General features: G+C 31.5%; 1 protein-coding gene across 2 annotated transcripts in view; it reads left to right on the plus strand.

Moving 5' to 3' along the window:
- The window catches only part of LOC145284812 (uncharacterized), a 388,485-nt gene that overhangs the window by 255,974 nt on the left and 109,365 nt on the right, over window positions 1–23,146 (plus strand). Inside the window, exon 2 of one of the 2 annotated variants that reach the window (XM_080133774.1) lies at window positions 18,466–18,522. The exons of the other annotated variant lie outside the window; for it this stretch is intronic. Coding sequence (XP_079989900.1) covers window positions 18,466–18,522 — 57 coding nt within the window. The remainder of the gene's footprint in view (window positions 1–18,465; window positions 18,523–23,146) is intronic. 2 annotated transcript variants of the gene reach the window in all.

Here is a 23,146-nt window from a genome sequence, read left to right on the forward strand (position 1 = left end):
CTTATAAAAAGTTGTCAATATTAGCATACAATATGTCAACTCTCAATGTTTTGTTTGGCCACCATCATTATCCAAACTGCCTTTACTCTTCTGGGCATGGAGTTTGCCAGGGCTTCACATGTAGCCACAGGAATGCTCTTCCACTCTTCAATTACGACGTCGCGGAGCTGGCGGATATTGTAGACTTTGCGGACCTCCACCTTCTGCTTGAGGATTCCCCAAGATGGTTTATTGGGTTTGTCTGCTTGGCCAGACCATCACCTTAACCCTCAGTCTCTTCAATAAAGCAGTGGTTATCTTGAATGTGTGTTTTGGGTCATTGTCATGCTGGAACGCTGCTCTGCGGCCCAGTTCTGGGGGGAGAGGATCATGTTCTGCTGCCGTATTTGACAGTACATATTGAAGTTCGTGTTTCCCTCAATAAAATGTAACTAATACTTGCAGCACTAATACAGCCTCAGGTCATGACATTCCCACCACCATGCTTGACTGTAGGCATGACATACTTATTTTTGTACTCCTCAAATTGGTGTGCATGGCTGTCACCCCAGGAGGAAGCCTGTTCGGAAGGCAATACACAATAAAGCCCGTAAACATTTTGCTGAAGACATGTCAACAAAGACCATAGATTACTGGAACCATGTCCTATGGTCTGATGAGACGAAATTTAATTTGTTTGGTTCTGATGGCCTTAAGTATGTGTGGCAGCGACCAGGTGAGGAGTACAAGGATAAGTGTGTAATATATATATATATATATATATATATATATATATATATATATATATACACGCACACCACTCGATATAATTCAAATATTGTGTCTTTATAAATTATAAATGCGACTATAAATATGCGTTCTATGTAAAAGTTTTATGAACGCATATACAGATATTACAATAATTTTTATCACTGTTGTTAAGGAATTTACATCATAAAATTCATTCTGAAAATTAAAGAATCAAATTAAAAACCAATAGTACAAATTAATATTTGATTTTTGAATTGGGCTTGGATCTTATTTTATGCCATTTTATAACACTCCAAAGAAACCGAAAAAAAAGTTATAAAATGATGTATAATACCTAGAATTAGCATTTCACTAAACCGGAAGTATATTATTTTTTTACGAAAGGTTTATCTTCTTTTCTCCTATGTAACCCTTTTTTGCATTGAAACGATATTAAACTAAATATAGTCCAAATTCCTCACAGTACTTCGTAGCAGCTTTTTCCCAATATTGATAATGGTCGCTTAATTGTTTTGGGAATGAAACTGAATATCTCACCTTATATGATGTAAAAATATAATCTGTTGGAGATTCTCTACGGGTAGGAATCGCTAAAGTTTCTGTGTAGCTTAACTGTCATGAATATATTTTCATAACTTAATATCTAACTCTACACACATATTGGACACTGTTAAAGTAAATACTGAAAATCGATACATAATATATATTTGCTAATAACATTTATGTTGATACATGATGCTGGTAGTAATAATGAAATAATATTATTGGTTTTTAACTGCCATTAAAGCTAACATCTACAGATAATCCCCCACAAGTTTTGTTTTTTACGCTTGATAAAATATCTGCACATTTAACAGGTGTTTTTACTGTAACTGGGAAAAATAACAATTTTAAAGTTAAATATTTAGAGATTTATAAAAAATCGGAATCGATAATTGTATCGGAATCGGGAAAAATATTGGAATCGTCCGATCACTAATATATATATATATATATATATATATATATATATATATATATATATATATATATATATATATATATATATATATATATATATAGTCTTTGAAGTTTTTAACCTTTAAAACTATACAAAAAATTACTTTTTATCATTCGTTAAAAAACCATCTAGTCATTAAGTCATTTAATCACCTGCAATCACTGCATCAACTCCCTCGAATTTACTATAATACCAATTTTTTTATTTTTCAAGGGATCATCAGTTGTTTACCATGAAACACTGTTTTGGGGATATATATATATATATATATATATATATATATATATATAATATGTGTGTATATATGTATGTATATGTATGTATATATATGTATGTATGTATATATATGTATGTATGTATATATATGTGTGTATATATATATGTATGTATATATATATATATATATATATATATATATAATAGAAATTGCTTCTGAAAAGGTATGAAGACACTTAATATTAGCAGCTAAAAAGAATGAAAACTGATATATACTTGAATTGAAAAAATGTTTAGATCCATCTTTTTTCCCCTCCTCCGTCTCTCGGTCTTTTTGTAAAAACAAAAACAAATCTGTTCATTCATTTGTTTCTTTGTTTGTTCCTTTTTTTTTCTTTTCTTTTTTTTTTCAACCGATATTTGTTTATATTATAATTTGTCTATCTTCGTTTTATTGTTTTCTTCATCTCGCCATTTCTTCCATATCGCATCACACGCTGATCAAACAACTGTTCCGTTGCAAATTCAATTTTCAACTTCAATGTTTAGTCGACTCAATTTCTTCGAGCCAAATACGATTTCCCTTCAAGATTTTCATTCTTCAAATTGTAAACGAATTAGACGCAGCCAATGGCGATTTCCTTAGCAACAACAAAAAACATACATCATTGCTTGCAAGAACACAAAAAAACACTGAATTTTCTTAACATGCGTCCATTTTATGTGAGCAGTTTTGATGAAATTCCTATTTCCGACTTAAGCGCGATAGACTCTAGAAACAAAATTAACACTGATAGATTAATAAAAACCTTATTTCAGATTAGGCTACAGGAACAACCTTAGCATTAATAAACCAACTAAATTGCGATTTTAAACTTCAATATGACAGACTAACTTAATACTATTTCAAACTTAAACATGACCAAACCAAATGACAGCCCAACGCAAATAGTCCAGCCGAGTGATTCTTTCCTTCAGCACTAAAATCAGCAGAGTTTATGCCATTTCGGAAATAATTGTATCCTTATTGACTGTGGCGTGTTGCTGGTTCTGTGCACCCTCCCCATTTTTACCTTCTCTCTTTAAGAAATGGTTAGTTTATTGCTTATCAACTGGGGTTCCACTACAGAGGAATACCGACGAGGTAGCCCAGGTATTTGTTGAGTGCTTATCCTAGAAGGAGGGGGGGGGCTCTTCTATTCTACCTTCTGAACCTTGTGTCGTATCTTTTCGCCGTGGGAGAGAAATAAATACTCAGCCCAACAACAAACATACTATACGTTTTCGTTGGTTTATCAAACTTAGGTTTGGATTATTCCAAACCTAGGTGTGATTACCAATGAAAACGCTATTTTAAACGTACGCGTTATAGAAAAAATGAAAATGCTACTTCAACGTAAGCATGGCAGTCGAATGTAAATGCTATTTTAGTACTTACTAGTGGAACCTGTGGAAATTCCACAACAGACTCGTATATATGTAATATACTGATGTTGGCATTCTGTGGACGTTCAGTGTAAATGGAGACGTCTGTATATTATTGTAGCTCTTTTTTTAACACTGCAAAAGCATTTATCTAAGCTATCAGGGACGCCCAGCGTAACCCGGTCGAAAAATTACGCTTAAATGTGATATTTTGATAAATTCAGATTTCGTATATATTATTATAGAGTCAATTTTCTATCGATTTTTATAAATTTCTTGTGAATTCAATATATATATATATATATATATATATATATATATATATATATATATATATATATATATATATATGATTAGGTGCATCGGCTTGAATCGAAACCGAACCTAAAACTTATAAAGAAAAAATATATATGTATATGTCGGGTGTGTGTTCTGTTATAGAAGCGTTGTTTTAATTTGAAATAAAATACGCATCAAGTACGCTTGAAAGCCAAATTACAACGCAATTTTACGAAAATAAACTTTACTTGTTTCATATTTATAATTGAAATATATTTCGGAGTACAAACTCCATCCTCAGTATTTTGTTTCATTTTCTTCTTCTTCTTCTTCTTCTTCTTCTTCTTATCTTCTTCTTCTTGTCATGCTGTAAAGTTGGATAAAGAAAAGTCAGTAATAAAGATCCGCGAGTTGCCTCTCAGTGGTTGTATTTTGAAATGTCGGAAACGGTGCGTTAGTAAGGCGAGATACGCGTGGATCTTTACTACAGACTTTTCTTTAGCCAATTTTACAACATGGCAAGAAAGAAGTAAAAAAAGAAACAAACAAAATACTGAAGATGGAGTTTGTACTCCGAAATATATTTAAATTATAAATTTCAAGCAAGTAAAGTATTTCTTTATTTTCGTAAAATTGCGTTGTAATTTGGCTTTCAAGAGCACTTGATGCATATTATATTTTATTCAAATAAAATCAACGCTTCTATAACGGAACACCTCTGATGTTAATCTCGTGTAGCCGTTCGCGACATTTCCAAATACAACCGCTGGGAGAAAATGAGAGGATTTTTACTGATTGCAGGATGTCACTGTGGCGTAATGTATGACGTCATAGCAGATGATGTCACACGACGTCATCTGCTATGACGTCATGTGTGACGTCATGTATGGCGGGCAGCCTGCTAGTATATAAATAATATTCTAATAAAAATAGTATTTCAAATTTTTAAGCAATGCATATCGATGAACATGATATTCCTATTATTTGCATTATTCGGACTACTATTCTCATTTTGACTGTTCGTTTCACTACGTTTCGGCCGATTTAACCTTTCACTTTTTTCATGAGGATCTTTGGTATTATTTGAACTATTAGAACTATTAATTATCTCTTTGTTATTTTTTGTGTGTGTTTCTTGTTTTTTTGTTTGTTTGCTTTTTTTTGTCCGAAAATCTTTTTTTTTTTTTTTTTTGCGTTATCCAGAAAAGTATAAGCTTTCCAAAAATATATTGGCTGATTAAATATATTTCTCATTCCATGAAATTTCCACGGACCTTGCTAGTATATGAAGAGTAGTCTACGAGATTCCTGTCGTAATTTTGAAACGGAAATGGGAGTCGCTAGCGCTGCTTCTGCGTGTGTATGTGTTTGTATGGTTGTTAAACTAATGTCCAAGAATTTTTCTGTGTCCCCTTTATAAAATGTCTCGAAAATTCCAAGACGTCTTATCTGCGATAAAACGATAATAAAAATCGGTTACGTATAGATAGATAAGTAAAAAAAAATAATATGAATTCGTATGGTACTTTTTTTTACCTAATTGATTTGGCTGTTGGCATTGCTTTCTCCAAAGTTTTGGGATTGAGTTATGTTTTAAAAAAAATCAGCTTATTACGCTGTAATTTTAAATTTACCCACCAAATTGCGCATAGCTTATGAAGTTTATAACTTTAACAACTAATTGATTGAGTGGATAAAGTACTTGAAAAATTTCAGTTGTAAAAGTTACACTCTTCTGGCGGTTGAAGGTTCAATTCTCAGTGTGGGCGACAGCCAAAATACAACTGCGAATTACTTAAGACTTCTATCCAGTCAAGGCTGACGGAACGAGATCAAGTGTAGTCGTGAATTAAATGAAGGATTCTGCTTGAAATTTCATGCAGATTCCCGAATTTGAGTGAAAGATTCCCGAGTTCGACAAGATACACCCGAAGAAAGTCGGAGGTTACATCGAATGAAATGTTGTGAAAATAACACTTAAGATGAGAACAGTAGTCCGAAGAATCCAAATAATACGAATAATCAATCCTCATCTCAAAAATTCAGAGCTGTGTATCCGATTTGCTATACTATTTTGAATAAGGAGCCATAAAACTCATGAGAACTCTTAAATCACGGGTAATGGTTTGTCGCATAAATGGAGACCCCTTTTCCCTCTCAACCACCACCAAACAAATACGTGTGCAAAGTGCGCATGCGTTTGAAAGAGCGCCCTGCGCTTGTTGCTAATCATATCAATGGCCGGCCAGCAAAACAACTAGCAACGATTTGTGACCTTTCCCAGACCGATTAACTTAATACTACCTTCCACTTTGACATTCTTTCATCACACATGTGCCGGGGGAGCCATTTACAAAATGGCGACAACAAGGAATTAGGGGACGGTCGGACGACGAAAATACGTTTAGCCTTTTTATTTTCCTTTTTTTCTTCTTTTTTTTTTTTTTTTTTTTTTTTTTTGTCATCCTGCCGACCCGGGAGACCCTGTCACTGTTTGCATCGCCCATTTGGTGTTTCGCGGAACCGAAGCCGTTTCGCTTTGTTCCCAGATTTGGCCACTCTCCGTTCTCTCATTTTCAGCGAGGAGGTTAATGGTCAGATACGCTTGCACAACCAATCAACGAACTACAAACTTGACCATTAAGATTGCTTGACCTAACATCAATGAACTATCAATTTGATAGCTATGCCCGGTAAATCGGCAGGAAGACTCTACGGACCTGCATTCGATACCAATGTTTAATGTACCAATGGGTTTATTGTGTTCGGGTTCCGGTCTGAAGATGGGTTATTTAAATGTGTATCCAGATGATTCTATCATGTGTGGAAACGATTTCACACTAATTAGGCCGTCATATCCTCAAAATTCTGATTTGAAAACCAATTCAGTGAATGAATAATACCGAACATCACCAACTCGATTATATATATATATATAAATATATATATATATATATATATATATATATATATATATATATATATATATATATTTATATATATATATTTATATATATATAATATATATATAATATATATATAATATATATAATATATAATATATATATAATATATATATATATTATTATTATTATTATTATTATTATTATTATTATTATTTCTTTAATATTTATAATATACTTTAATTTTACCATCTTGGATCATTTTGATAAATTTAATTGTAATTTTTATTTTATATATATATATATATATATATATATATATATATATATATATATATATATATATATATATATATATATATATATTATACAATTATATAAAAGGAACTTTGTGAGTGAGAGAGAGAGAGAGACAGAGTTCCCCATGGACTAGAAAACGGCTGGACCGATTTTTATGAAATTTCTCACGAAAACACTTTATGTTTTATTACCACACAAGCAGAAAGGCCCGATATATAAAAACAACAGTATTGAACGTTCGAAATCAATGTTTCTGTTTAAAACACAATTGCACCATAATACTTGACTTTTATTTCAAACTTAAACTTAAGCCATTATCTCCGCACACCTAGTAAGGCCCGGCATGTAAAATCAATAGTATGTTCTTTAATATGACAGGGGCGCGTTCGAAATGAATGTTTCTGTTTAGAGCACAATTCAAGTATGATACTTGACTTCTGCTTTTTAAAATCTAATTCAAGATATTATATATAAAAATAATTTTATAAAATCAACAGTAGGTCCTTCAGATGGCAATAGAGCCAAAAAATATATTGTGAACTAAATCAATGCGAGAGGCATTTGACATTACCTCGAAACGCACAGTGATGGCTCCCCAATTAACGCAGGCAATCAATCGATTGGATTGAAAAATAGGCGATTTCGCCGACAATAAAAATATGGGTTGTGAAATATTTGTTGATCATTATTCAATACCAGGCATCGTCGCGTCTCCCTGCTAATATATATATATATATATATATATATATATATATATATATATATATATGGTAAACATTCCAATACCACAGATGTATCTATTTTACATTCAAATTGTTTCATTACTGATATGTTGCGTCTTACACGTGTTTCATTGAATGGTAGAAATTTACCAAACAAATTTTCGAAGGTGTATATAGCACTAGTGTTGGGGCGATTAATCGGAAACGGGAATCGGAAAAATCGGAAAAATTGAGGGTAGTGGAATCGGTATCGGAATCGAAAAAATTCGTATCAATTTTCTGATGCCACACGATTCTTTTAATTGTCTTCTTTTTTTTTTTTTTTTTGTTTAAAGCAAAATCTTCCGTTACTGGTAATAATGATAAAATAATAAATATTTATTGATTTTAAATTACCAATAAAGCTAAAATCCATAGATCATCCCCCACAAGTGTATTTTTACGTTCAGGAAAATATCTGCATATTTAACATATGTTTTTACGAAAATCGGGGAAATAACAATCTTATAGTTAAATAATTAGAGATTCATAAAGCATCGGACTCAGAATCCGTAATTGTATCGGAATCGGAAAAAAATATTCGAATCGTCGCATCACTAATAAGTACCTCGGGAAAAAATACAATTTTTTTTTTCTTCTTAGATTGAAACGCATAAATGATTGTAGAATGAAATGGGATTTTTTTAAATATAAATACTTATTATATGTTAAAACTTACCGTAGATAAAAAAAACTTTTATTTCAAATCCCACGAGGCGATTAAATACATATATGGCGCCATATTTGAATTTATTATGAACCATATTTTCAAATTTTAGTAGTTGTGTTTTCAAACAAAGCAAGGGTTCACTCCAATAAACTTTAGTTCATCTTAAGAAGCATTTTGAATAAAAAAAAAACTTAAATCTAATCAGATTAGATTCGCCATTTATTGAACATATACATTATAGGTATATATATTTTCACAATCGTACGTATATATATATATATATATATATATATATATATATATATATATATATATATATATATATATATATATATATATATATATATATATATAAGGTTAGAAAGATGAACATGAACAGCACTTACCACTGGACTGACAATACACACAATCACTACCTTCGACAAACAAACTCTGCCAAACGACATCATGGCACGTAAGAAAAAATTATATATATAATATTGTTTAAAAAAAAATATCCTGATGAGGGCTATTTTATAAATGTGAAACTTTAAATAAATAAATGTTTGTTTATTAAAAAAAAAAATACAAATACGCACGTGGTCCTTCTTTCTAACCTCATATTTTGAATTTCGTTTTCTCCGTGCTTCTAAAAAGTGGATTACTACTAAGACTATATATATACATGCATATATATATATATATATATATATATATATATATATATATATATATATATATATATATATATATATGTACTTTGTCGTATAAGCTATCGACATCTGGATAAGAAAACTGTAAAAATTAAGCGACTTTAACTATAGCTGTATATTGCGCATGCGCAGAAATAACAGGTTTAGTCGACTTATATATATATATATATATATATATATATATATATATATATATTCGTGTGCTAGAACTTTTACATCCTAAATGCTATGCAATTATGCACAATATAGAAAATATGCATGAATAGAACTGAGCGTAATAGTTAAATGAAACCAATCATTCAATAAGAAACCATAGACTATGAATAATTAATTAATTAATGAAAGCTTGTTTTTCAAAGGAATATGCAAATTAGTTAACCTTTATTTAATCACTCATATATCCATGACTGAGTATATTAAGAAGTTCGTTTCAATATTTTTTAAATAGAAAATGTAGGCTTTTAATATCAGTGTAAGTGCGACAAAAAACTTAACTTTACCTATATATATATATATATATATATATATATATATATATATATATATATATATATATAATGACTGTATCGTTGTAGTTTCCGATATGTAAATCCACTAAAACACCGGTGTTTATCTAAAATTGCTCAATGATAATTGTATAATCATAGTATATTTATACAAACATTATTGGCTACATATGCGCATACATATTTCTGCTGCAAACTCCTTTAGCGAAGCAGCGTCTTCAGGCCAGATATTCTTATCTATAAAAGTAAGACAATCTTAACTGAATACGCTGGTCCTGGATACGACCTTAAAATATATCCGATGGTAAGGCCCCAGCTTGCAGGCCTTAGGAAGTGTGGAGCCGCCCTTTAATTGGCATTGCTCACAGGTCCACTCTGACCCGAAGTGGTAGCACCTGTTAGGGTCCCAACTATGGGTTAAATAGAATACGACCTAAAAAACAAATATACTATATTAAAATATCGTTCTTCAAAATCACCAGATTCGGCATTAAATAACCTGAAAAGGGTTGATATGCCGTAAAACAAAGCAACCAACCAACCTAAACACGCTGCTTCTCTCAGGATACATACACATACACATGCCTAGTCAATAATGTTTGTATAAATATTATGGATATGTATATACACAGACATATATATATACATACATATAAGTACAAGTGTTTACTCGCTTTTAAAAAAATAACTGAAATAATTATGGTTCGTCAGCGTTCGCACTATTATCTACTGAATAAGCTCTGTAGATTAGAATATACATGTGCAGATGTGAGTGTGTATGTCTATGTCTTTATATGTATAGAATTAATTCTGAAATTAATTAACCGGTCATTATGAATGTTCAAATTAAACCGCTGGGTGTAAGGGTGTCTAATTTGGGCTATATTCAGTTTTGTGAATTTTTAACAACGAACATGCGACATAAATTAATTAGTATTCCTACATTTCAATTTCTTTGCAGTATTTTAAAGAGATTTTAGGGCGTATAATAGGTACAAGGCGTTCAAAAATATTTCAGATTTGCATTGAATTCGAATCATAGTCATTAGGCTCCAATTAATTAAAATTCGGTGAATTTGAATTTCGTCTTAAGACAGGTTAAGTCTAATCAAAATCATGTAATGGGCATTGATTATAATTGGAATAAGAAGTCTAGATATAAGGTTTGGATTACAATCTTCCTTATGGAATATAAAAGTGTTTGCAAAACATATAGTTATTTACTAATTGATGTTTACTCTTTTCAAGACTCGTCAGTGTGGCTAACCATATCAAATATATCTACATCAAGATCCGACACTCGAACTAGCGGTCACATCAGAATGTGAGCAGCAGCCATTTGCTTGTTCCATAGCGCCAACAAACTTCCAAACAGTAAAAGGAATTATAGCTTTATGTATATATTTTATTGTTCTATGCGTCATGAACAATGTTGGGGAAAACTAATGAAGTGATTGTGAGAAAATCCGAAGTTGATAGAATAATGGAATGCCAAAATAACAGATTAATGGACTAATAGAATGATGGGCCAACAGAATAACGAAGCAATGGAATACTTAACTAATATACTACTAGAGCAATAGAATAATAAAACCATGTAGTAGTAGTAGTAGTAGTAGTAGTAGTAGAATAACGGACTAGCAAACTCCCAAAGAGTAAAAGGAATTATAGCTTTATGTATATATTTTCTTTATTCACATATATTTTACTGCATCAACAATTACATGATAAATATATTCTTGATAGAGGATTGTTACTTTACACTGGATAAAAACCATTATGTCTTCTACCAGAGAGCTTATTCTAACTCAAGTTGCCGCTTATTGGGACGCGATGGCTCTTAAGGATAAGGGCTAAACCTCAAGGCTTAGTCCCCAAAATGTACACACACACACACGCGCACACACACACCTACACACACACACACATATGTTGTGTGTTGCGTTATTTTTACCTACAAATACCTGTTTCATGCTTCCGCAATCTTCAGTGTAGGAGTTAATAATGATAAAATGATAATTACTATCAGTTGAAGGATTCAAACGTAGTCATGAATTCACTCTGAAGTTTAGCATTCAATTCTTCTGTCGACATGGATTACCATAGAAAAAAGTGAATGAAAGTCTATATAATGTTGAGTCATAACAGTGTACATACATTGAAAATAGGAGATTCAAACAATTGCACTTAAAGGGACGGTTAGAATCTTAAAAAGATCTCTCGGTTGGAGTGTCTAAAATAGCAGGTGTATGTTTGGCATCTGGTAGGATGCCCCATCCCTGGCTTAAACAAAATGATAAGAAAAATGAAAAAATAGAGTGAAATTGACGGCTTATAATTAATTCTTTTACAGGGGCCTCGTTTTTGTTTAAAGGGAGCTAAACTATATCTTTATATAAATATTTGTTCTTTTTAATTTCTTTTGAATTTACATGTAAATACCTCTGTTCTAATATACATACGTTTATGTGCTTGTGTGTGTGTGTGTGTGTGTGTGTGTGTGTGTGTGTGTGTGTGTGTGTGTGTGTGTGTGTGTGTGTGTTTCATTGTACACTGTCGAGGTTCCGGCCTCGACAATTAGTTCGACAGAAACTGAGGCACGTAAATTGCATTTTTGCTGGCGTATTGATGCAAATGTCTTGAGTAGCTCTAGGAGGTTCAGCCTCCCAGGTCTTCCCTCCCGGTTTTAGGGTGGAGCAACTTCATCGCTTGTTGTTTGGGGTGCCGTTACCGGGGAATGCTGACGGGGCTACTCAGACTTATATTTGCCGGGTCGGGTTGCTCCTTCTTTCAGGGGCGCTGTCTCATTCATCCCACCTTCCGACCTGTGATGGGAGAGAGGTAAATACCGTGTGTGTGTGTGTGTGTGTGTGTGTGTGTGTGTGTGTGTGTGTGTGTGTGTGTGTGTGCACTTGTTTTTGTCCGTTTCGATGTTTATTCATTCAAAGACCCAAAAACACGATAATATTAGTACCTTGAATTAAGGAATTACTCCTCGTTTCCATTGTTAAATGGGGATACTTGTTAGGATGTGCGATCTCTATGGCAACCATTGACCTATCCTTATAAATATCTACCCCCCCCATTCCCCTCCCTTAGTTCTCTATCATTATTCTCTCTCTCCCTCTCTCTCTCTCTCTCTCTCTGTCTCTCTCTGTCTCTCTCTCTCTCTCGTTTTGAAATTTCCGTCCCTTTGCCGCTAATTAGATAGTCGCTACCATCAAAAGCTCACTAAAAGAACAAACCAATAACATTAGCACGCCGTCCCTCGACAATATTAAATAAAAAAAAGAAAAGCCAAAACACGGCTTTCCAATTGGATGGACCCTGTCGGCTAGTGTCGATCTGTCGTGTGAAAATGAGAATAAACTCGCCGAGGGTTAAATGAACAAATATTCCCTCATTTGCAATGGTTGATTGAATAAAACGCCGGACGCTTTTCATTCTCTTTGGATTTTATTGCTCGTTGTCAAAACGTTAAGCGCCCTTCCGTTCCGAATCCCTTTCTATCATATGCTACCCCCCCCCCCACACACACACATACACACACATAGACACCTTTTCGCGCCCTCCTCTCGACAGAAAGAGCCTCGGCGGCGCTGGTTCTAAACGTAGTTTGCGCGGATAAACATCGCAGGTTTTACTTACATATTATTTCGCGTTGCTCGTTATAATAAATGACCTGCATATCCGGATAACACGTTTGCACATGAGCGAAGGATTTAGAAACGGATAGAATCGATGTCAAAGGAAGGGATCATCGATGTCTGCATTAAATGCATAAATTAAGCAATGAATCGATTTTTAGAAATCATTCACTATTAGTTCGTGATATTGATTTTTGATCTTCGAGGTTAATCAGAAAGGACTTGTGTTTTTGTCATAGTTCGTTAGTCACGTTATTCCATTAGCCCCTTATTGTATTAATCCATTATTCTATTACTCCGTTATTCTAGTAATCCATTATTTCATTCTTCCGTTATTCTATCACTCGCTTATTCTATCATTCCCTTATTATATTAGCTGAATATTCCATCACTCCGTTATTCTAATGCTACATGATTCCATTATTCTATTGTTCTATTAGTCTTAGTTAATTATTCCATTACTTCAGTATTCTGTTCGTCCATTATTCTATTAGTCCTTTAATATGTTATTTTGGTATTCCATTATTCTAATAACTTATGATTTTCTTACAATAACTTCATTAGTTTTTCACAGAATTGTTCATGACGCATAGAACAATAAACGAAAAAATCTGACACTTATTTTTTTTTGGCAAATTTATTGTTTTTACCATGGGATTAAAATACCCGAAAATAGCATTCCATACAAATATTTAAAACTCTGCAATTTTTTTCTCCAAATCCACAAACAGGATTAATGAGAATTATATTAATTCCTTGAGCAGTTCTGCACCACTTTTATGCCATATTTCAAAGAATATCAAGAATCCTGATTCCAAATTTAATAAAAAATAAAAAATCTATTGCATAATTTTTATCACAGAAAGTGCCTAAATGTAAGGCTTAAGCTTAGGAAAACTTACGAACTTACAATTCAGAGAATCTTGCTTAATGACTGAATCAAATTTAATACAAATCTGAAATATTTGAATTTTAAAAGGAAGGTTGTGTTAATTATGATCACTTAAATTCCTTCAAAATTCCTTCAAATAAACTCAAATTTAGAAGATATTTATTAAACAGATATAGATATATAAATTGAATAAATGGCGTGTTTTTATCGGTTATAAACAGTAGGTTTCAGTCAGGATTAAAGCGATCGTCAGATGACTGAACCACTTGTTTTGTCTTTCTACAGTTTCTCTCCTCTCTCTCTCTCTCTCTATCTTTCTCTGTACATACACACACACACACACACACACACACACACACACACATATATATATGTGTGTGTGTGTGTGTGGTGTGTGTGTGAGTGTGTGTGTGTGTGTGTCTGTGTGTCTGTGTGTGTTTATTACCGGTTTTGGTCTGCTTAGTTACATAGGTTTCCACTACCAGAATCGAATTAATGATCCGGTAGTTTCTTCAGACTTCATATTTCTTCAGTCTGCCAAGTCTGAAGAAACTATCTGATCGTTTATTCGATTCTGGTAGTGAAAACATATGTAACTAAGCATACCAAAGAACGATAATAAAAATAAATTTTGCTCTACAGCAATATTGAGCACTTTTTATGATTATATATATGTGTGTGTGTGTGATTGCGCGCGCGTGTGTGTGTGATTGCGCGTGCGTGTTATACTATTATATTATATATTATTATTCCTCATCTTTCATTTAATATTATTGCTTGCTTCTCTTAATAGTGTTGAGCTTTTCTTATATTGATAAGTTTTGCTTTGTTAAAGATTTACTCTTTCACAACATTATTATATTATATATATATATTAGGTGATATGGTCTGGCTGCAACTTAGGTTTATAGTGTGCGATCCGCCAGCTAGCAAATGATGAAATAAAATGTAATAAGACGTTTCCATGGTGCATCTGCCTAGTTACACCCATCTGAAATAGCATGCTTATAAATAAATTGTATATGACATTTTTTTAATACTTACTTTCAATTAAAAAATATTAGCTTACGCCATAATTTACGAAAAATGATCTATTTACTGTTTAATAATAATAATAATAATAATAATAATAAATTACTTATTAATTAGCTTTGTTTTCTGGTTTTACGCCATTTAAAAGTGACGAAGAAGTATATTAAGGGGAGTTTATCAATAAGGAAACTTCACGGCGATAATTTCGGTTGAAGTAGAATTTCGTAAGTCAATATAAAACTACTGGATTGCTTTCCGTAAATTTCGTTGAACGGTAGTTTTCATCACAATAAAGTACTTCATAAAAGTCTCTTGTTATTTTATCTGATGCGGCAATATGCCATATTGGTATAACCATAAAGAAGGGGTTTTACTCTGTAGAACAAATTAAAACACGACAAATGGCTTTAATGGTTGGTTCTTTGTCCGTTTGATATTTAAGCACGTCATTCGAGCAACCTGAGATTCATGCTGAAAACAACAAGAAGAAACTGATTTTAAATTAGACGGACTGGCATGCTATTTATTTATTTATTTACTAGCGGTAAGTCGCCCGGCTTTGCCCGGTCCCAATATACGCTATATCATATATATATCATATATAGATATATATCATATTTTAATTTGTCTAGATTTCGTATATATTATTATAGAGTCGTGATTTCAAAAGTAAAAAGAATGTATTTGGGTGCCATAAGCGAGAATCGAAACCAAAAGCAAAACTGTAGTATTCAAAGATGGTAACGTTACCACTGTACCAACGTGACACGCACATGAACTGATTAAAAATTAAAACTAAACTAAGATAAATGTACGAAATATATAACGATTTTTTCAATTTTGACCCATTTTTGACTAAGGAGTCAACAATTATAACCCGACTAAAAACCCATAAAAGAACGGTCCATAAAAAAACTCCAAATCATTTGAGGCCCTTAGCCCCGCTCTGCGACTTTTAGATTCGGAGAGATAGAGTTTGAAAATATGGAGACAGACAGACAGACAGACAGACATATAGCCTTTTATATATAGGTTTTATTTTGCTGAAAATTTTTGTAAAAAATAAATATTTTTATTACTGACTGGCCGAGAATTGGGGGCGGGAATTTAATAATTTGTTGATATTTTTTTTTTTTTCATTTTCGGTAAACATTAATTATAAAAACAAACTTTCGGTAAACATTAATTATAAGAACAAACTTTTGGTAAACATTAATTATAAGAACAAACTTTCGGTAAACATTAATTATAAGAACAAACTTTCGGTAAACATTAATTATAAGAACAAACTTTCGGTAAACATTAATTATAAGAACAAACTTACTATTAAAAAATTTACGATTTTTTAAAAGTAAACATTTTCCTTTTAACACAATGGAACATTTTCTGGCATTATAGTTTTTCATAGGTTGAATAGGCAACATGGCCGACCAATGCTGACGTCACGTGGAAACTTAAAATGGCGAGACGCAGATATAGGAACGCAATGCGTTTTAATAGTTTTGAACATAAAAAACTTTCTTTTTTTTTTTTAAGTTTCCACGTGACATTAGCATGTAGCCTATTCAACCTACGAAAGCCCACTTTTATTTCTTTTTATGCATGATTTTTATTCAATATTCTCCCTAAATCTGAAAAAAGAACTTGTTTCTATTTACAAAAATGTACAGCGGAAAAAATAACACAGCAGGGGTCATTTGATGTACCTTAATGTGTCCTGCCTAAATATCATACGAATAGATAGTCAACATGAGCTATTTGTCGTGCCTTATTTTGTCGTGCTTACATATCACAGAAATAGATAACCAAAACGGACCATTTGTCGTGCCTGAATTTGTCATGCCTGAACTTGTTTATCGAGCCTTAAATTGTCGTACATAGATAGTAAAAAGAAAAGCATGGACAAGCCTCGTTTCGATTTCTTGGAAAATTATGGTGGTTCTGTTTAATTTTTAATCAGTAAGTGACGAGATCTGTAAATTCTGTGTGACCAGGAGACGGCATTGTTTATTTCACTTAATTGTCAAACTTTATTCTTATCGTCTGATTCTTTGATTTACGGAACCCGGACATGTTCATCTGATTTCTTTTATAGGTTGCTGTCCGACCTGTTTGTCTTTTCTTTTTCTTTTTTTTTTTAAATCATATCCTCTTTATCCAGTTCTTCACACTTACTACACGTTTTCTTTTCTCTTATTTATTATTGTTATATATTTACCCCCCAAAATGATTTATTATTGTTATATATTTACCCCCCAAAATTATTTATTATTGTTATATATTTACCTAAAAAAATTATTTATTATTGTTATATATTTGCCCCCAAAAATTATTTATTATTGTTATATATTTACCCCAAACAATTATTTATTATTGTTATATATTTACACCCCAAAATTATTTATTATTGTTATATATTTACCCCCCAAATGATTTATTATTGTTATATATTTACCCCATAACAATTATTTATTATTGTTATATATTTACCCCCAAAAATTATTTATTATTGTTATATATTTACCCCCCAACAATTATTTATTAATGTTATATATTTACCCCCCCCCCAAAAAAAAATGATTTATTATTGTTATATATTTACCCCAAAAAATTATTTATTATTGTTATATATTTACCCCCACCAAAAAATTATTTATTATTGTTATATATTTACCTAAAAAAATTATTTATTATTGTGATATATTTACCCCCAAACGATTATTTATTATTATTATATATTTACCCCCCCCCCCAAAAAAAATGATTTATTATTGTTATATATTTACTCCCCAAAATTATTTATTATTGTTATATATTTACCCCCCAAAATTATTTATTATTGTTATATATTTACCCCCAAAAATTATTTATTATTGTTATATATTTACCCCAACAATTATTCATTATTGTTATATATTTACCCCCCCCCCCAAAAAAAATGATTTATTATTGTTATATATTTACCCCAAAAAATGATTTATTATTGTTATATATTCACCCCCAAAAATTATTTATTATTGTTATATATTTACCCCCAACAACAATTATTTATTATTGTTATATATTTACCCCCCAAAAATTATTCATTATTGTTATATATTTACCCCCCAACAACAATTATTTATTATTGTTATATATTTACCCCAAAAAATTATTTATTATTGTTATATATTTACCCCCCCAACAACAATTATTTATTATTGTTATATATTTACCCCCCAAAAATTATTCATTATTGTTATATATTTACCCCCAACAACAATTATTTATTATTGTTATATATTTACCCCCCAACAACAATTATTTATTATTGTTATATATTTACCCCCCAACAATAATTAGAGATCTGGTCCTGTATATGTTATTCATTTATTCTGTTTATTTCCCTTTAGGTGGTGGGACAAACATGCAGAACCGTTATAACTCCATGTCTCTTCACGACCTTATTGGTAGGTTTATACCCAACTTGTTTACTTCCTTCAATGTCTTCTTTCTTGCAGCAAAGTTCGATAACTCTTTCACACTCTTTAGCCGTTCAATTATTTTTTCTTTTGTACTGTTTTGATTTGTTTTTCTCTCATAAATTTCGTTTCTACCTCATTCAATGCAATTTACTCGGCAAATAATAAAATAATTGTTCTTCGATTGCAATGTAAGAAAAGGATTTTTAGAAATTTACGCAGAAGAGGATATAATAGCCCGGCACCTGTCCAAATTCAACTGAAATTGTTGGGTTCTTACCGCATTTATTAGCTCACTTAAAAGTATATGCCAAGTTTCCGGGATCTTGATCGAGAAAGCGGTCCTTCTTTGGTTCAATCGAAATCGCTGGTAAAATAGGTTATTGTAATGTTCGCAATTAAAATTATACGGTGGATTGTAAACTAATTTTGAAAAAGGATTCTAGGAATACGGTTTATACTATCATTGTATTTCATTTGTAATCTTTGTAAGGAGACATAGAAGTAGCGAGAAGCTCTTCTATTCGAGAATTAAATTTTACTTCCGGAATGGGCATTCTTCAAGCATATATATATATATATATATATATATATATATATATATATATATATATATATATACGCATCCACATGCATTACTGTTTCGTCGTATCACAGCTTAACAGTGCGGCTAGACTAACACCTTTCTCCAGCTATGGATTAAATTTACAACCATCGCATTGATAGTCGGCAGTTTCAACCACTGGCCTATTGGGTAGGTGTTCGCAAATGACCTCTTCAAATGTCCATTAAATAAATATTCGACCACCACTTTTACAGTGCTTGAACTTTTTTTATTTGCAAACAAACAAACAGCGGGCTTCGCTTTATAGCCAGACGAGATACATTAACGACAGTACTCTACCCAAAGAGTGGGGCTTAAAATATATAGTATGCTAGTAATATGTATATATATATATATATATATATATATATATATATATATATATATATATATATATATATATATATATATATATAGTAGCTGGTAGCCGGCGTTGCCCTTTCGTACAATACGCTTAAACCAGATATTTTAATTTATGCAGATTGCGTATGTATTATTATAAAATCAATCCTCTATTGATTATTATATATTATGAGGAATAATTTGCCCGGTGGACTAATTCGAAAAAAATATATATATATAATGATAATGTAGTTCATCAAAACATCGGATGAATTTCTGTACAAAACATATCTAAGAACACTGCCAGACATATAAATTAGCTTTGTATGAAATTTGCAAAGGATGAGGCTCGGTCGTTTCGTAAGATATGAGGAAGGAACTCATACACACACGCGCACAAAGTAACTTTTACATAACAGTATGTATGTATATATATATATATATATATATATATATATATATGTGTGTGTGTGTGTGTGTGTGTGTGTGTGTGTGTGTGTGTGTGTGTGTGTGTGTGTGTGTGTGTGAGAAAGAGATGAAGAGAGAGGGATTGAGATAGAGAAGGAAAGAGAAAGATATACAGAAAAACCCAACATATAAAATCAACTGTAGATACTTTATAAAATAGAGGAACGTTTCTTTTTAGAGCACAATTGAACTATAATATTTCATATCTGTACGTTTAATTTTAATCCAAATCATTATCCAATTTGGGGGGGGGATTCTAAAATTTGTGATATTTATCGGTGGCATTCCGATAAATATACTACGTAAGGACATTTCCAGACATTTCCAGACATTTCCAGAAACATTCGTTATGACGGATTTTAAACTAATTTGGAACCAGGATTCTAGGATTTCGGTTGTTTGTAAGGGCGCTTGAAAGTAGTGAAAAACCTATTCGGGAATTTACTTTTACTCCTGCGACAGGTTTTCTTCACGTATATATATATATATATATATATATATATATATATATATATATATATATATATATATATATATATATGTATTTAAATTTTGTGCAGTAAAAAGATAGAATTTTTAAACAAAAATTTATTAATTGAAGCACAGAATACACGAAATTTGAAGTTTTTTTCCTTTATTTGAATATATATATATATATATATATATATATATATATATATATATGTATATGTGCGCGTGTATGTGTGTGTGTGTGTGCGTGTGTAGTTATTAAGTCGCTTGGCGAAGACTGTGGATATATATGTGTGTGTGCATGTGTGTATGTTTTATTAAGTCGCCTGGCGAGAACTTTGGATATATATATATGTGTGTGTGTGTGTGTGTGTGTGTGTGTATTTATTAAGTCGCCTTGCGAAGACTGTGGATATATATATATATATGTGTGTGTGTGTGTGTGTGTGTGTGTGTGTCGTAATGTGTCTGAGTGCGTCTGAGTGTTTTATGTGTGCGCATGTTATCTCTAGAACAAACTTTAGATGGTTAGATATTCTGCATAAAATCTAAATATGTATTCTCATGTAAAATATTTACACATGAAAACAAGAGAAGTGTTCCTGAATTGTTAAGTGCTCCCTTTTGAAACTTCAGATGATTTCTATTTCGGTGACATTGATCCTTTTTGTATCGAATATCTACGTGCTCTCATATAAGTAACCTATGGACACAAGCACTACAAAAGGTTCAGCCCAGTTTTTGCTCGGGCTCTATGTACTGTTCAAATTCATAGAGTAGTTTGGTAGGGAAATATACACACACGCAATTTCACTTATATATATATATATATATATATATATATATATATATATATATATATATTCCTGCAAAATTAAGACAACAAAATATAAAATAAGAACATCATATGGTGTATTTCCCTATGTGTTACAATTGTTTCGTAACCATTTTGAAAAATGTAAACTATATTCCAAAAATATCTACTCTTAAGACACTAAAATATATTCGTCATATATATATATATACATATATATATATATATATATATATATATATATATATATATATATATACATATATATATATATATATATATATATATATATATATATATATATATATATATATATATATATATATATATATATAAATCCTATTTGAAGAGAACATACAGTTTGGACTCTTTCTGTTTTTATTTTCTTTCTTTCTTTTTTTTTTCGATTCCCTTAAAATTGAGTTAGTATCTTACTTTTGAATTTCTATTTTCATATTCATTTAATCTTTTAATGCTTTTTTTCTGTTTATATACAGTTTGATCTAAAGTATTTGCAAAACGAAATTGTAACATGTGCATTAAGAAACGTCTTAGAAGAAGCAGAAAAAAAATCAGATAAAAGAATTAATGAGCCTCAATACAATTGAATGGCTCGAAAAATACAAAAGAGCGTCGCCATTAAAATGTCATCGTTAAATATGAACACTTGACACGTCTAAACATTGTTTGGGTCGGCTCTGGCTCAAGATGTTGGACAGGTGCGCTGTCGAGACCGGCGACATGTAACGTCTCTAGTGTGTCTTAAAAGCGATATTTAAATGCCTGGAAAAAGATGAACACGGAACATAAGCTTCAGTGCGGAGGATTACGTTGTATATATAAAAAAAATGTTTTAACTATAAATATTATTTAATTTGTTCACTTAAATTCATCTGGACAATTAATTAAATAAAAACGATTCAAACATTCACTCGTATTAAATGACTTTGGTAGAGGAGTATGTTTTATAAACAAAATACAAAATTTAATGGGAATTACGATTTAGTTTGCTTGAAGCATTGTGCGTAGTTTATAAGGAGCTAAATTTTTAAGGGGGCGAAGTGCAAACACTGTTGGATATGAAACAAGGTAAGCAGAGCATGTGAATAGATTGAAAAATTCAATATAATTATCTTATCAAAGAGTAAATCATTAACAAAGTAAAGTTTGACGTTTCTGAATTTTTTAGATGAGGATAGGTTATTCGTATTATTTGGATTCATTGGGATATTGTTCTCATCTTGAGTGTTATTTTCACAACGTTTCGGTCGATGTAGCCTCCGATTTTCTTCAGGTGGATTTGTCCGCAAGGACCCATGGCGCAATAGTCAGAGTACTTGGCAAGAAATAAATTGTAAAGTGATATTCTCTTGAAGGTGGAAGGTTCAATCCTCAGTGTGGACGACCGAAAAATACAATTGCAAATTACTTAGGACCTCTATCCAGTCATGGCTGACGGGAGAACGGCATGTTACCCTCGTGAAGGGTTCCACTCGAAATTCCGTCCAAATTCTCGATTTCGAGAGAAACAATCCCGACTTTGACAAGATACACCCGAAGAAGGTTGGAGGTTACATCAATCGAAAAGTTGTGAAAATGACACTCAAGATGAGAACAATTAGCCCGAGGAATCCAAATAATACAAAACAAAACTTATCAAGATAAGAAAACTCAACACTATTAAGAGGATCAAATAAAAGATAAAAAATCAAAGTTATATATAACGTTTATTATATCATCAGAACAATAAGGAAATTAAAGGGAAACTACAGAAATCAACATGGAATAAAGAGTCTTTTTCTGAATTTTTCTTTCTCTTTACTTTTCCGTATTGATCTGATGATGTAACAAGGTTTTATGTAACTTTTATTCCTCATCTTTCATTTAATATATTGAAAAATTTAGTAGTATTT

The sequence above is a fragment of the Euprymna scolopes genome, chromosome 9 (genome assembly GCF_053919585.1).
Source record: "Euprymna scolopes isolate OS-2025 chromosome 9, ASM5391958v1, whole genome shotgun sequence".
Taxonomy (NCBI): Eukaryota; Metazoa; Mollusca; class Cephalopoda; order Sepiida; family Sepiolidae; genus Euprymna; species Euprymna scolopes.